Genomic DNA, 13,560 nt, shown 5'->3' with positions numbered 1-13,560 from the left:
AGCCTAGGTCGGTGGATCGCCTGTGGTCAGTTTGCGACAAGCCTGATCAACATGGTGAAACCCTGTCTCTACCAAAAATACAAAAATTAGTTGGGCGTAGTGGTGGGCACCTGTAATCCCAGCTACTCGGGAGGCTGAGGCACGAAAATTGCTTGAACTTGTGAGGCAGAGGTTGCTGTGAGCTGAGATTGCACCATTTCACTCCAGCTTGCGAGACAGAGTGAGACTCTGTCTCAAAAAAAAAAAAAGAGAACCTGTCAAATACCTAAGTATTATCTGTATGATTTTGGGAGGAGGATGGGGTGAAGAGATCAGTTTAAAACCAATTTAAAACAGATCAGTACTCCAAACACAAAGAAGTGTTAGCAGTGCTGCAAAGTTAAACATATATACGAATACCCCTTTCAATAGCGTATACTCCCTCACTGAAGAGTCAGCAATCAAAATAGAAAAAGTGGTTTCTCCAATCAAAACTATTTTTTAAAACTGATTTTTTTTAAAGTTGTTTGTACATTTTAAAGCAAATGTTAGGAGATAAAACTGAGTGAAACTGGAGGTTATGCTAAGCATAAAATTCTTCAATTCAATAGGGCACAAAGCCAGGAGCCATAGCTCATGCCTTTAATCCCAGCACTTTGCGAGCCGAGGCTGGTGGATCACTTGAGGTCAGGTGTTTAAGAACAGCCTGGCCAACATGGTGAAACCCTGTCTCTACCAAAACATACAAAAATTAGCCAGGCATGGTGGCGCACACCTGTAGTCCCAGCTACTCAGGAGGCTGTGGCAGGAGAACCACTTGAACCTGAAAGGCAGAGGCTGCAATGAGCCGAGATGACACCACTGCACTCCAGCCTGGGCAACAGAGTGAGACCCTGTCTCAAAAAAAAAAAAAAAAAAAAAGGACACAAAAACTATACATGAAAGGCAGCAAAAGCAAGTAGTTACTGATCTAGAACATCACTATATTAAAGTAGGATCAACATACTTTCTCCAAAGGGCCAATATTTTCAGGTTTGTGGTTCATCCAATCTATCGCTACTACTCAACTCTGCTGTTGTAGCACAAAAGCAGTTTTGGATAATATGTAAACAATGTGCATGGCAAGAATTGGCCCTAACTGTTCTAAAAGTTCAAATTGGGAAAGACCACTGGAGCTAAATCCTCTGGGATGGACTGCAGATTGTGAGTAAGGTAGTTCAGCAGAAGGACTTAAAAAAAAAAATCACTACAAATCTTGTCCACAGAGTTTTGTAATGGAAAAAGAACCCAGGGACTTCCAGGTTGAAGAATTCCATCCTATTCTGTGAAATTGATTCTCCTAAAACTATAAAATAAGAATAAGCATTTTTAGAATATATTATTCTAAGTTAGCTTCCTCACCTTAACAAATTATCATACTAATTCTCATGGTTAGTTACAATAAATATCTTTACCAGCACCACTTTTAGCTCTCAACAAGGGAAAAGATGCAAAGTCACAAACTGTATTTGGCCAATTCTCAAATTTACACTGGATCCCAATACCATGCATACACACAGTAAGAAATGTTCACACTCCTCATCAGGTCACTCTTAATTGTATAATGGGTATGCAACCTCTGAATGGCAAAAACAAGGAATGATTAGTCATCCTTTTGGCATCTGGCCTACTCTTGTGTGAGTTATTATGAGGATACTTGATGCTGGATTAATGATTAATGCAGTGCAGACAGATCAAATCCTCTCCTGTCATATGACAGTGAAATGCTCTACACAGCAAATGGATTATTTTCTGTAAATGGCAGTGTTTGAGAGTCTTTCCTGGCCCCCTCCAATCCATGAGGTTACCTTGCTTCTTTACTTGCTCCAGAAGAAGATCCTTCATGGCTGGCTCTTCTGCAAGGTCAGAGGGAACTTCACCTTCACTGTTGACAATACCTACACTGGCTCCGTGATTAATGAAATACCTGTTGTAGACAAGATCCAGGATCAATATTTTATGTCAATCTAATATAAATGTTACTCATGCATCTGGCATTGAATACACAGAGAAGTCTCTATTTTGAGTTTAAAATATGGTCTCAGTTAAGATATTCCATTATTAGTTTCTACGTGCCTTAAACTTCCGTAATTAAGACTAAAGGCTTCCCTATTTCCTCACTACAGCAATGCCAACAAACAAGATTTCTTTCACACTTATATTACTAACTCCCATCCTCTCACTCTCAGTGGATGGCAAGAGAATTTCTAAGTAACATAAAAAAGGCATGTAGCCTTAAACTTTCCCAGTGCCACATTGGAGCTTACTAAGTAGTGCTGTGGGTGTGAAAATAAAAGAATAAAGTGTCCATTAAAATTTGTATAAATCTGCCTAAATTATGCCCCCACAAAAGTCTCCTATCAACCAGACATCCACATGAAATCTTCCTCTACTCTAAGACGAAACTAAATTATTTAAGAAGAAATATTAAAATGTTAAGTAACTAAATTCTAAATCCAAATAGAAGACTTGATTCTGAAGAAGAAAGATCTGATAATTCAATACCTTACATAGATCCTTTTTGATTTTCAAAGTACTTTCAAGTAAAATTATATCTTAAGTCTTAGCACATAAAATTATATCATAAGTCTTAGGCAACATTAGGAAGTAGGCAATGTGGGTATTATTACCATGACTTTAACAAATTGAGGTTCATACATATTAAGTAATTTTCTCAAAATCACATAGCAGGCAAGTGGCAGAGGGTATAGCCCCAGTCTTGACTTTAAATCTAGTTCATCTTTTCTCTAGATCAAGTCACTTTTGGGACAGTGAGAACCCTAATAATGCTAGGAGCTCTATCAAATACTCAGAAGTATTTAAAGGAAAAAGAAAAATAATTCAGATTAGACTTCAATCCATTCAACAATTCAATAAACATTTACTGGTCCCCTACTATATTCAAGAAACCCTTTTTTTTTTTTGAGACAGAGTCTTGCTCTCTCGCCCAGGCTGGAGTGCAGTGGTGCAATCTCGGCTCACTGCAACCTCCGCCTCTTGGGTTCAAGCAATTCCCCCACCTCAGCCTCCTGATTAGCTGGGATTACAGGTGCGTGACACCATGTCCAGCTAATTTTTGTATTTTTAGTAGAGACGGGGTTTCACCATATTGGTCAGTCTGGTCTCCAACTCCTGACCTCGTGATCTGCCTGCCTCGGCCTCCCAAAGTGCTGGGATTACAGGTGTGAGCCACCGCGCCCAGCCATAGGAACCACATTTTAGACACTGTAGGAGATTACAAAAAAAGAGAGAGAGAGATAATATATGGCCACTGGCCACTGCATTCAAAGAACTGGCAGAGGTGGCCAAACGCAGTGGCTCACCCCTATAATCCTTTGGGAGGCTGAGGTGGGCAGATCACTTGAGGCCAGGAGTTTGAGACAAGCCTGACCAACATGGTGAAACCCGTCTCTACTAAAAATATAAAACTTAGCCAGGCATGGTGGCAGATACCTGTAGTCTCAGCTACTCAGGAGGCTGAGGCACAAGAATCATGCGAACCCAGGTGGCGGAGGTTGCAGTGAGCCAAGATCAGCCTGGGTGACAGAGCAAGACTCTGTCTCAAAAAAAAAAAAAAAAGTTGGTAGAGGGAAAAGAATCAATAGAGAGTAAGACCATGTTTTTGCTTTCTCGGTGCCTAGTACCTGGTATAATAGGGCCTCAACAAATGTTTGTTAATTTATAGATCCATTCTACATGTATGAAGCTCAAAGGCCTTCACAATTCACCTGACTTTTAACCATCTCCTTCTTTCCCTTACAGTCTCAGAGGAAGACAGACCTTACTCAATTCCAAAACTAACTCCCTCTATTTGTATTCTTAATTCTATCAAGTCCTAGTATTCCATTCATAAATTACCCTTCATTTCCACATATTCAATAGCTCCTCTCTTCTGATTCCTCTCCCTTAGGCCAAAGGAATATTCAGCTACACCTCCCCAACCCTGAAATATCAAAATGCAAATAATACACATAGTAAGCACTCAACAAATGTTTCCTGGATTGAAGTGTACCCTATACTCTATAATTAAACTAAACCACTTACTGTTCCCAAACACATCAACTCTCACCCAGCTCTCTTCCACAGCTTGTTTCTTCCAACTAGGTGGAACTCTCTCCCTTCTCTTTCCCTTCTAGAAACCTTTCACTTCTTTCAAAGTTCATTTAAAATGCTTTTGCCTTCATGAAAGCTTTGCCTGTTCTCACACACTGAATTCCCTCTTTCCTTCCTTTAACCCCATCCTTCTTCTTCTCCTCCCCAACAAACACTAATTCTAGACCTTGGTCATGACTTACACTGTACCTCGATGCAACCGTTCCATCAGACTGAAAGCTACTTGAATGCAATGTGAAAGGAAAATAAAAACTTGGGACCCTAATTTCACTATGCCAAAAGAAAAAAAAATTAAGCTGAAAGTTGAGTCATGCAAGAAGTTGCCTTAGCTTTTGTTCCTAAGCAGATAGCTATAGATAAAAAGTTAAATATCTCTACAGGTTCTACGTTTACCTCTATGTTCACCTTATCTTACGTAAAGTGAGATTTACTGGGCGTGAGATGAACATTTAATTGACTATTTCCCTACCCGCTCCTTTCCTTGTGAATTCAGGAATGTGACCATGCCCTCCCCTTTTCCCCTCCAGGCTGCTTTTCCCTTTTAAGTATTGAAGTTCTCAACTTGATCTTTGGGGAAAGGCACAGATCTGTCTCCTGGGTACACGTCTTTAACCTTGGTAAAATAAACCTCTAAATTGATTGAAACCTGTCTCAGATACGTTTTGGTTCATAGCAACAACTGGGTCTTCCTCACTATTATCATCGCCATGGCATCTGACACTTGCTTTTTTCTCCTGGCATTCCATAAATATTGCTTGAACTACATGAAATATGTAACCACTCTACTCTGACATCTATTCCATCCCTACTGGATCAGGCATAATGTCACTTGGGTATACAGGACCCTGTTTTTCCCATGTTCTACAATCAAGAAGATGAATTTTTAGAAAGTAATTTGGCTCTCTGTTTTTCCATTTTCTCCAGTTTTAGGGAAAAAAAAAAAGTTAAAAACCTCTTTAGTTTTACCTTTACCTGGACAAGAATAAATACCAACCTATGAAGTAATTTCTACTTTATCTCTGAGAATCCTTACAGTTGCCCAAAGGCTCATAGCTCAATAAATATGCCCCTAGAAAATAAAGCCTTCTTGTCCTTCCTAACTCAACACCAATACAAGGTCTTTATGCTACTATTCTAAGGGAGGAAGAAAGAAATGAAATATGTTCAAAAATTGAGAATAAATTAGCATCTCAATAAACTATAAAGCCAAATGCTGTACGTTTGGGTCAATCTGCTGCTTCTAAGTTAAACATTATTCATAATAAAAATGTAAAAATACCCAGCTAACTAGCATTGAGCCTGAACTCATTTTAAAATGAGGAAAAAAGCCTCTGAAGCTCCCTCCTTTTGATGCAACATACTGAGACAAAAAAATCATCATGAAACATGAAATAGAATGTACTTGGATTCTTCCTAGAAAGCCAGTTTGCCTTTATTCATTTCTACTCCCTTGAAATTTAGAGTTCCTAATGATTCTGGGAATAAGAGCATAAAGTCTAAGATCTTTCAGATACAAAAATAAAAATGATGAGATGATCAGGGACTGATCTTATTTAAAACATTCTCCATTGGCCCTGAGGTAAAGCAACCAAAATGAATAGTACAATTTTTTTTTCCATTGTGTTTGTATGTGTGTGTGTGTATATAGATATATAAAAGCTATATACTGCAAATAAATAAATGACAGTAAAGTCAAAACCTGTCTAATAATGATATGTATAGTGAAAAATAAAATAAAGAAGGCCATCTCTACCACCACCCCACCTCTGCAATGTATTCTGGTCTAGATCACCTCTCTCCTGTTCATACTTCCAAGTTTAATTTGTAATAATTTGTCTTAGGAAATAGTAGCTCTCACAGATTTATTTCATACAAGGTAATATTTGTCTGAGCTAGAGATTGTTACATTTTGAACTTACTTCCAGAAGAATTATATTTGTTCATAAGGATGAATTAAATAAATCACTGTAAAAAAAAAAAAAAGCAATTACAATCATTCTCTGTACTTAGCTTCACACACAGGAGGATAATGCCAGCACAAGTGATCCTAATTCTAAGCATGTGCTCTCCTTAGAAAAGTGAAAGAAAAAAACTTAGGAAAAAATTGAATCCTTGAATGTAATGAGATTTGGTAGCTCGAATATCACAAGCATGCCACCTGAACAAATAGCAATTGAAAGGCCAACATGTTCTATAAATGTTTCTTAAATAAATGTTTTAAGTAAAATCACCTCAACTCTTAGGCATCAGAATTCTGGCGTTACTGGATAAGACTGAGAATAAGAGCCCTCCTTCCTGTTAGAATCTGAAAATGGGCAACCTAGGGGATGAAGAGGTTACTGATTTTTACTAAATTGGAACAGAGGGGGGAATCAAGAGTGAAGAAAACTGCACTGTTTATTTCTGGTTGCTTTGGGGCCAACCCAGTCATCCACTTTTTAGAACAAGTAGCCCAGTCAAACACCAGTACTGCTGCCTAAAGTTTCTCTGGCTCTGACTCTCCCTTTGTCTAACTTCTCCCACTGAGCATCCCTGGGTCAGCAGCAAACCTAGCAACTCAGACTCTCCCTTAGGAAACCTGGGCAAATCAGATTCTGTGGGAAGTCATTCTTAGGCCTCTACAGAGCTGCCAACAAAATTCTCCCTGCTGTTTCCTGAACAGGAGAAATGTAATGGAGTTCTACTCATATTATTGAAAAGGGCCTTCAAACAAGCAATCTGATTTTCAAAGGAGCATAGAATATCATGATTTTATTTAGGGAATTTACCTTAACAATATAAATTTACCCTCATCTAGAATATGCTCAACTGCCTCATTTTAAAGATGTTTCGACTGCCAAAGTCTCTTCCTTGTTTAAAACTAAACTCCCCAATCATTCCTTCAAACAACAGATATTTATTCAGTGCCTCTTATATCTCAGGTACCACATGGTCAGGATTCTTCTACCCACAGGAGGGGAAACTAGTTGTCCTGGAGATAGTACCTCCTAATGTATTTTATTAAACATTCCCATTCAACTAATGTGGAGAACACATGCCAGTGCCCACCTTTCCTTTGTTCCATATGTTTAGGCTCATTCTTCTGCTATTAACTACATGAGTGCTGTGACTGGTATGCTAGGCATTTTTTACCTTCATTTGTACTAAGCACTGATTAAAAAAGAAAACAAAAAAAAACAATGAAACAGGTTTACAAAGAATCCAGAAAAAAATCTCCAGGCCTGCCTATATACATGCCCAGCTACAGTTGTTCAGAAAGTGAACCCAGACAGTGGAACAGCCACCTCTGCATATCCCAGCAAATATAAATTACCTGCAAATAGAAGCAAACAAAAAGTTTCAACCAAAAAACTATGGATTTAGCAGCTTTACAAAACATTGTATTAGTTATGTCTTAAAGATAATTCAACTTTCTGCTTTTGTAATCTGTAATAAAGAGAGACTATAATTATTTATAAAATTCAAATTCCTAAGAATAGAGGAGTAATGAAGGCTATTCCTACCAATACTGCAAAGCCACACACACAGAGGCTCACTCACTCTGCTATGTTGAGATAGCCACAGGAAGCTGCTGCATGGAGGGGTGTCCAGCCTTCGTTGTCTTGCTGGTTTACATTGGCTCTGTTCTCCACCAGAAACTTCACCATATCCAAATTTTCATCAATACATGCCTGAAAAGAAAAGTCCGTTCATTCATTCGACAAGTATTCACTGGGTTCCACTATGTGCCAGACGCTGCTCTGGGCATTGACAATGCCCAGCAATTCTAATAATACATTAATTTCTATTTCTTCCATTCTGTCTCCAGAGCATGACTTCTAGGCTTTGTGATCTTATACAAGCTCCTTAAATGTCTCTATGCCTTAATATCTCAACTGTGAAACACAGTTTCACGTATAATGATACTTAATCTTATTTATAGTATTATTAGGATTAATTATGAAAGTGATTTCTAAAGTGCTATAAATGAATAAGCTGTTTCATCATTATATTATGAAAAGGAAAGCATGTCACAAAACACTGATTTGTATATGAATTTTATTTTATTTCACTGCCACCTATTTGTCACAGATGCTTATTAATTTTAAAAGAAAATAATCAGAGGATTGCCTGAAGCCGGGAGTTTGAGACCAGCCTGGGTAACAAAGTGAGACCCTGTCTCTATTATAAAAAAATTCATTCATTCATTCATTTAAAAAAGAAAAAATCACACAGGATCAAATGCAGTTTTTCTCAGTGGGAAGTTGTAGTTTACGACTCTAGAATTGCTAAATAAACCTTGCTTTGGTGAGAAATGGTAGGGTGATCATTTCAAACAGAAAAAATGTATTTTCATGTATTTTCTGAATGGCTTCAAACACTATGGCAAAGTATGCTTGCAGTTATGGATGGTTAGGAGTCTTATCTGTTCATTTCATGGCAGCAATTAGGAGACAGCAGAAACTTTTTGAATAAAGGCTTTAGGCTTACCATAAGACTAAAAGAAACAGTCATGAACAGCAATGAGATCTAAAAAAACCAAAAGGTCTTGACATAGCTACAGAATAAAAATGTGGTAGAAGGTCCACATGTGAAAATGGTAATCATTATCAAGGCTTCGATGGTTACAAAACCATTGGGATAATTCAGGACCAAGAAACAAATGAGACTCCCTTTTTAAAACTTGCCTTTTAATCCCCTCCTTTAAAAAACAAGGCTAAAACTTCAGCTCAGGTAGAATTATCCAAATCAAAGGATTTTCATAATAATATTAAGATATTACTTGCATTTTCATTGTATTGACATTTACACTAATGATGCAAAAGCAATGGTGAGTAAAACTGCTGGTGCCTTAGCATGAAGCAAGACAATGGCATCAAAAACTACCAGCAGGCACTATATTCTTCCCCACCACATACAGTTAAAAAAATAAAAAAGAAAGCCAGTTTCACTTAAGAATAACCTTGAAGAAGCAGTAGAAATTTTTTAATATTCTGTGTGAGAAAATGGAAAGTATACTTAAAGCACTTCTGCTGCATTTTGAGGTATGATGGTTGATTCTAGGAAAAAGCACCTAAGGCCAGGCATGGTAACTCATGCCTATAATCCCAACACTTTGAGAGGCTGAGGCAGTAGGAATGCTTGAGCCCAGGAGTTCAAGACCAGCCTGAGCAACACAGACCCCATCTCTACAAAAACATTAAAAATTAGCCAGGCATGGTGGCATGCACATGTAGTCCCAGCTACTTGGCAGGCTAAGGTGGGAGGATGACTTAGGCCTGGGAGGTCGAGGCTGCAGTGAGCTGTGAGCACTGCTGTCCAGCCTGGGTGACAGGGAAAGACCCTGTCTTGAAAACAAAAACAAAAATAAAAATAAAAACACACCACTTGTGCATCTGCTTCAGGTGTGGGATGAACTAGCCACTTTTTAAAATCAAAATAACACCATTTTTACTCAAAAGAATAACCAACAAATTGTGATAATTCGGACTTGAAAATGAACAAAGTAAGCCTGTCACTCCAGAGAAAATAATCAGTATGTGTTGCAACAAAATTCGACCATCCAAGTGAAGATAAGAATTCCGGAAACAGCTACCACCATGAGCTTGACAGCTTCCCAGTATTCACTTTTCTGATAAGGTCTGTCTGTCTATCAACAAATCTGATTTGTTGATATTATATAATGAAATGTATTTAGATTTGTAAGATCTCTATAACTCAATCAACCTATATTTTCCAAATAAACAAATGCATGGTGTTAGAAAATCATGCATGAAGTAAAAGATTCATTTAAAGTACAAGTTAGACTAATGCGTTTTAATGTAAGAGAGTAAGAAAAGTCCATTGATATGGTTTCAGTTTCCACACTGCACGGACATTTAAGAAACTCATGTCTTAAACTACCATTTCCAAAACTTACATTTAAGAAACTATCAGGTTGGGTGTGGTGGCTCATGCCTGTAATCCCAGCACTTTGGAGGCCGAGGTAGGTGGATCACCTAAGGTCAGGAGTTTGAGACCAGCCTAGCCAACATGGTGAAACCTCATCTCTACTAAAAATACAAAAACTAGGCAGGTATGGTGGTGCATCTCAGCTACTCAGGAAGCTGAGGAATAAGAATCACTTGAACCCAGGAGGCAGAGGTTGTAGTGAGCCAGGATGGCACCACTGCACTCCAGCCTGGGTCACAGAGACTCTGTCTCAAAAAAGAAAAAGAAAAAGAAAAAGAAAAAGAAACAAACCATCACTTGTTGGAGTTTGGTATAATATCCAAGAAAAACATCTACAATTGTCTGAACAGACTATTAAATGGTCCTCCCTCTCCCTTTGAGAGGCCACATTTTATATACTTTCATCAAAATAATATATCACAACAGATTGAATACAGACATTAAAATAAATTTGTAAAAACATAAAACAATATCATTATTTTTAATTATGTCATTTATATTAACACGTAATCAGCGTCATTGTTGCTTTAAATGACTTAATAAGTACATATTTAATAACTACATATTTTAAAAATTTCTCAGTAACATATAATAATCAATACAAACAAAGTCCTGGTTAAATTTTGGGAGTCCTAAATGATTTTTTAAGTATAAAGGAATCCTGAGATCAGTTTGATAACCACTGTCTTTAATCAAACACACCAAAAGATATTTCATGGTGATAATGAACTATTTAAATGGCAAAAGATTACTGTGGAAAGAATTAAAGTTAGAACTCTAGAGGGCCCTAGTAACTACAGGACTTATGTAGTACATATCATACCAAGAGAACTTACAGGAACTCCCTTCAGAGATAAACCTCATATCAATCCTGCCTAGAAGGGGATGAATGAAAAAAGGGTGATTTCATTTAGATGAAAATTTAATTAGATAACTTGGTTACAAACAGCATCTTTGTTATTTTTTTCCCAAAATATTTGATACTTCTTTTATAGTTACTGAGATTAGCTAAAAATGACAATCTAGGTTTGATTTGATGCTATATAATATATTCCTCCAATCTGACCTTCTGGCCAATCTGACTTTTATAGCCAGTATTCATAGTGGTCTAGTTTTCTTTCTTTTTTTTTTTTTTTTTTTTGAGACGGAGTCTCGCTCTGTCGCCCAGGCTGGAGTGCAGTGGCCGGATCTCAGCTCACTGCAAGCTCCGCCTCCCGGGTTCACGCCATTCTCCTGCCTCAGCCTCCCGAGTAGCTGGGACTACAGGCGCCCGCCACCTCGCCCGGCTAGTTTTTTGTATTTTTTAGTAGAAACGGGGTTTCACCGTGTTAGCCAGGATAGTCTCGATCTCCTGACCTCGTGATCCACCCGTCTCGGCCTCCCAAAGTGCTGGGATTACAGGCTTGAGCCACCGCGCCCGGCCTTTAGTGGTCTAGTTTTCAACAGCAGCTCCAGAAATTATATTTCTTCTATGATGTTTTCTTAGATTTATCAACTTCCACAAGTATATCCCATTCTTTACCATGTAAAATGTTTAATAATTATTCATATTTACAAATAGTTCATAAGTATGCTTATCACTAAATTGGTCATATATTGTATGTCTGCCCATTTGCAATCCCATATGGCAAGGTCTAGCCAACTTCTCGCAGAGTACCTCACTAAAAACTGTAAATAAACATTTTTATTTTATTTATTTTTATTTTTTGTAAATAAGCATTTTTAAGTAAAAAAAAATGGAAGAGGACACTTTCAAAAAGGTACTGAAGTCCAAGAATAAAAAAGTATTTTAAAGGTTGTGCTAAAAACACTCTTTGCCCTTATTAATACTCCTATATCAAGAAGGCCAAATGTGCCGTCTAAACCTGTGTAGGCCAGGACAGCTAGGTCAATTGCTTCTTGCTGGGTTGCAAAATTTCTTTGGCTCTGAAAGAACAATCTAAAAACTTAGCTCTAATGTCCACACCACTATCAAGCAGACTTTTAGAAGCCAATGTTTTCAAGATCATTCTTTGGCCTTTAAAGACAACAGCAGCCACATTCCAGAGGCCCTAAAATAAGCCCAGCTAGTCCAGGTATCAAATGGGAGAAAACTTATCTTTTCTCTTTCCTCCCCTCTTACTTCTTTCCTTTTCTTAATCTCCTTCACCTCATCACTACTTCAGTTCTCTTCTTTCAAATTTTGTGATATTGTGTCTTATAAATCTCAAATCCTTGATACAAAAAAATTTCTGAGACAGGGTCTCGCTCTGTTGCCAGGGCTGGTCATTAACTCTTGGGCTCAAAAAGCCTCTGTCTCAGCCTTCCAAGTAGCTGGGACTACAGCTACATGCCACTACAGCCAGTTTGATACAAAATTTTATGGGAATGACGCTGTAAGGAAGTTACAACAACAAAACTAGCCTACTCTAAAAATGTAATTTAGCGATCATCAATCTGTGAAGAACCATCTTAGAGAAAATAAAGGAGGCCAACTGTCTAAATCATTCCCCATACCCTCCACAAAGTGAAGGATGGTATATTGTTTAAAACAGTTTTGGCTAGGCATGGTGGCTCACACCTGTAGTCCCAGCACTTTGAGAGGCCGAGGTGGGAGGATCGCTTGAGTCCAGGAGAACCTGTGCAAAACAGTAAGACCCTATCTCTATTTGTAAAATAAATAAAAGCACCAGCTTTGGAGTCAGACAGACCAGGGCTTGCATACCAGCTCTGCTGATGCATACAACCCACAGTGGGGTATCTAACCTAACTATAAGCATATGTACTCATCTATAGTATTGGGAGTACCACCTACCTTATAAGGTTTTGTAAAGATTAAAGGAGATAAGCCCTTGGAATTGTTCCTGACTTTGTTGTTGTTAAGGCAACAGTGTAACACACAGCAACTGCCTCAAGGGGAAAAAAAAACAAACTCAAAAAGTACTTATTCCTCACTGATCATAGCCCTCCCCACCCCCAGTACCTTACAGGAGGAAAGTAGTTTGGTTAAAAATGTCTTTGAACTAGCAAGATTCTGGAGCTTGTTTGTAAGTCTAACTGCAGAAAATTCCCTCTCTAATGTTCAGAATCCCATGGGTTCTTAAATTCAGGAGCTATATGAATAAAATAGTATGCACCCAGTTAAGGTGGAAGAGAATCATCCTTGTAGGTAAGACCAATCAAGAGTTGTAGGACACTCACTCTCATTAAGCAACTTGGAATAACTGTTCTCTTGCTCTCTCTCTGGTGTTGTTTTTGTTTGTTTATTGGTTTGTTTGTTTGCCTCCAGAAGAAGGAATATGACTAAAGCATGGATAAGAGACTAAAGCATGGATGAGAGACACATAGTTCCTGAAAATCTTCTCCAGTGAATAACGACTAAATTTAGATGCCCTTCTGCCCACTCCATCTGCAGCTGCGCTGCTGACTCATTCACAACTGAAACATGGTAGATGAGCAGATTCGCCCACTTACAAAACTGTGTCCAGGGACGTGAACTTCAACACCATGCCTCTACAC

The 13,560-nt window shown here is 38.2% G+C and overlaps 1 protein-coding gene across 45 annotated transcripts in view; it reads right to left on the bottom strand.

Annotated features, from left to right (window-relative positions):
* Positions 1-13,560, bottom strand: part of PPP1R12B (protein phosphatase 1 regulatory subunit 12B) — a 247,708-nt gene that overhangs the window by 172,608 nt on the left and 61,540 nt on the right. For all 45 annotated transcript variants that reach the window (XR_013417868.1, XR_013417866.1, XR_013417842.1 and 42 more), the window contains exons 2-3: positions 7,672-7,802; positions 1,827-1,945 (exon numbers count right to left, since the gene is read on the bottom strand). Coding sequence is in view for 11 of the 45 variants with exons in the window: in XM_078003346.1 (XP_077859472.1) it covers positions 1,827-1,945; positions 7,672-7,802 (250 nt within the window). In the remaining 34 variants the exon portion in view is untranslated. The remainder of the gene's footprint in view (positions 1-1,826; positions 1,946-7,671; positions 7,803-13,560) is intronic.

Source organism: Macaca mulatta, chromosome 1 (assembly GCF_049350105.2).
Source record: "Macaca mulatta isolate MMU2019108-1 chromosome 1, T2T-MMU8v2.0, whole genome shotgun sequence".
Classification (NCBI taxonomy): domain Eukaryota; kingdom Metazoa; phylum Chordata; class Mammalia; order Primates; family Cercopithecidae; genus Macaca; species Macaca mulatta.
The sequence above is the reverse complement of the archived record's forward strand: the minus strand, read 5'-3'. Positions and strand labels throughout refer to the sequence as shown.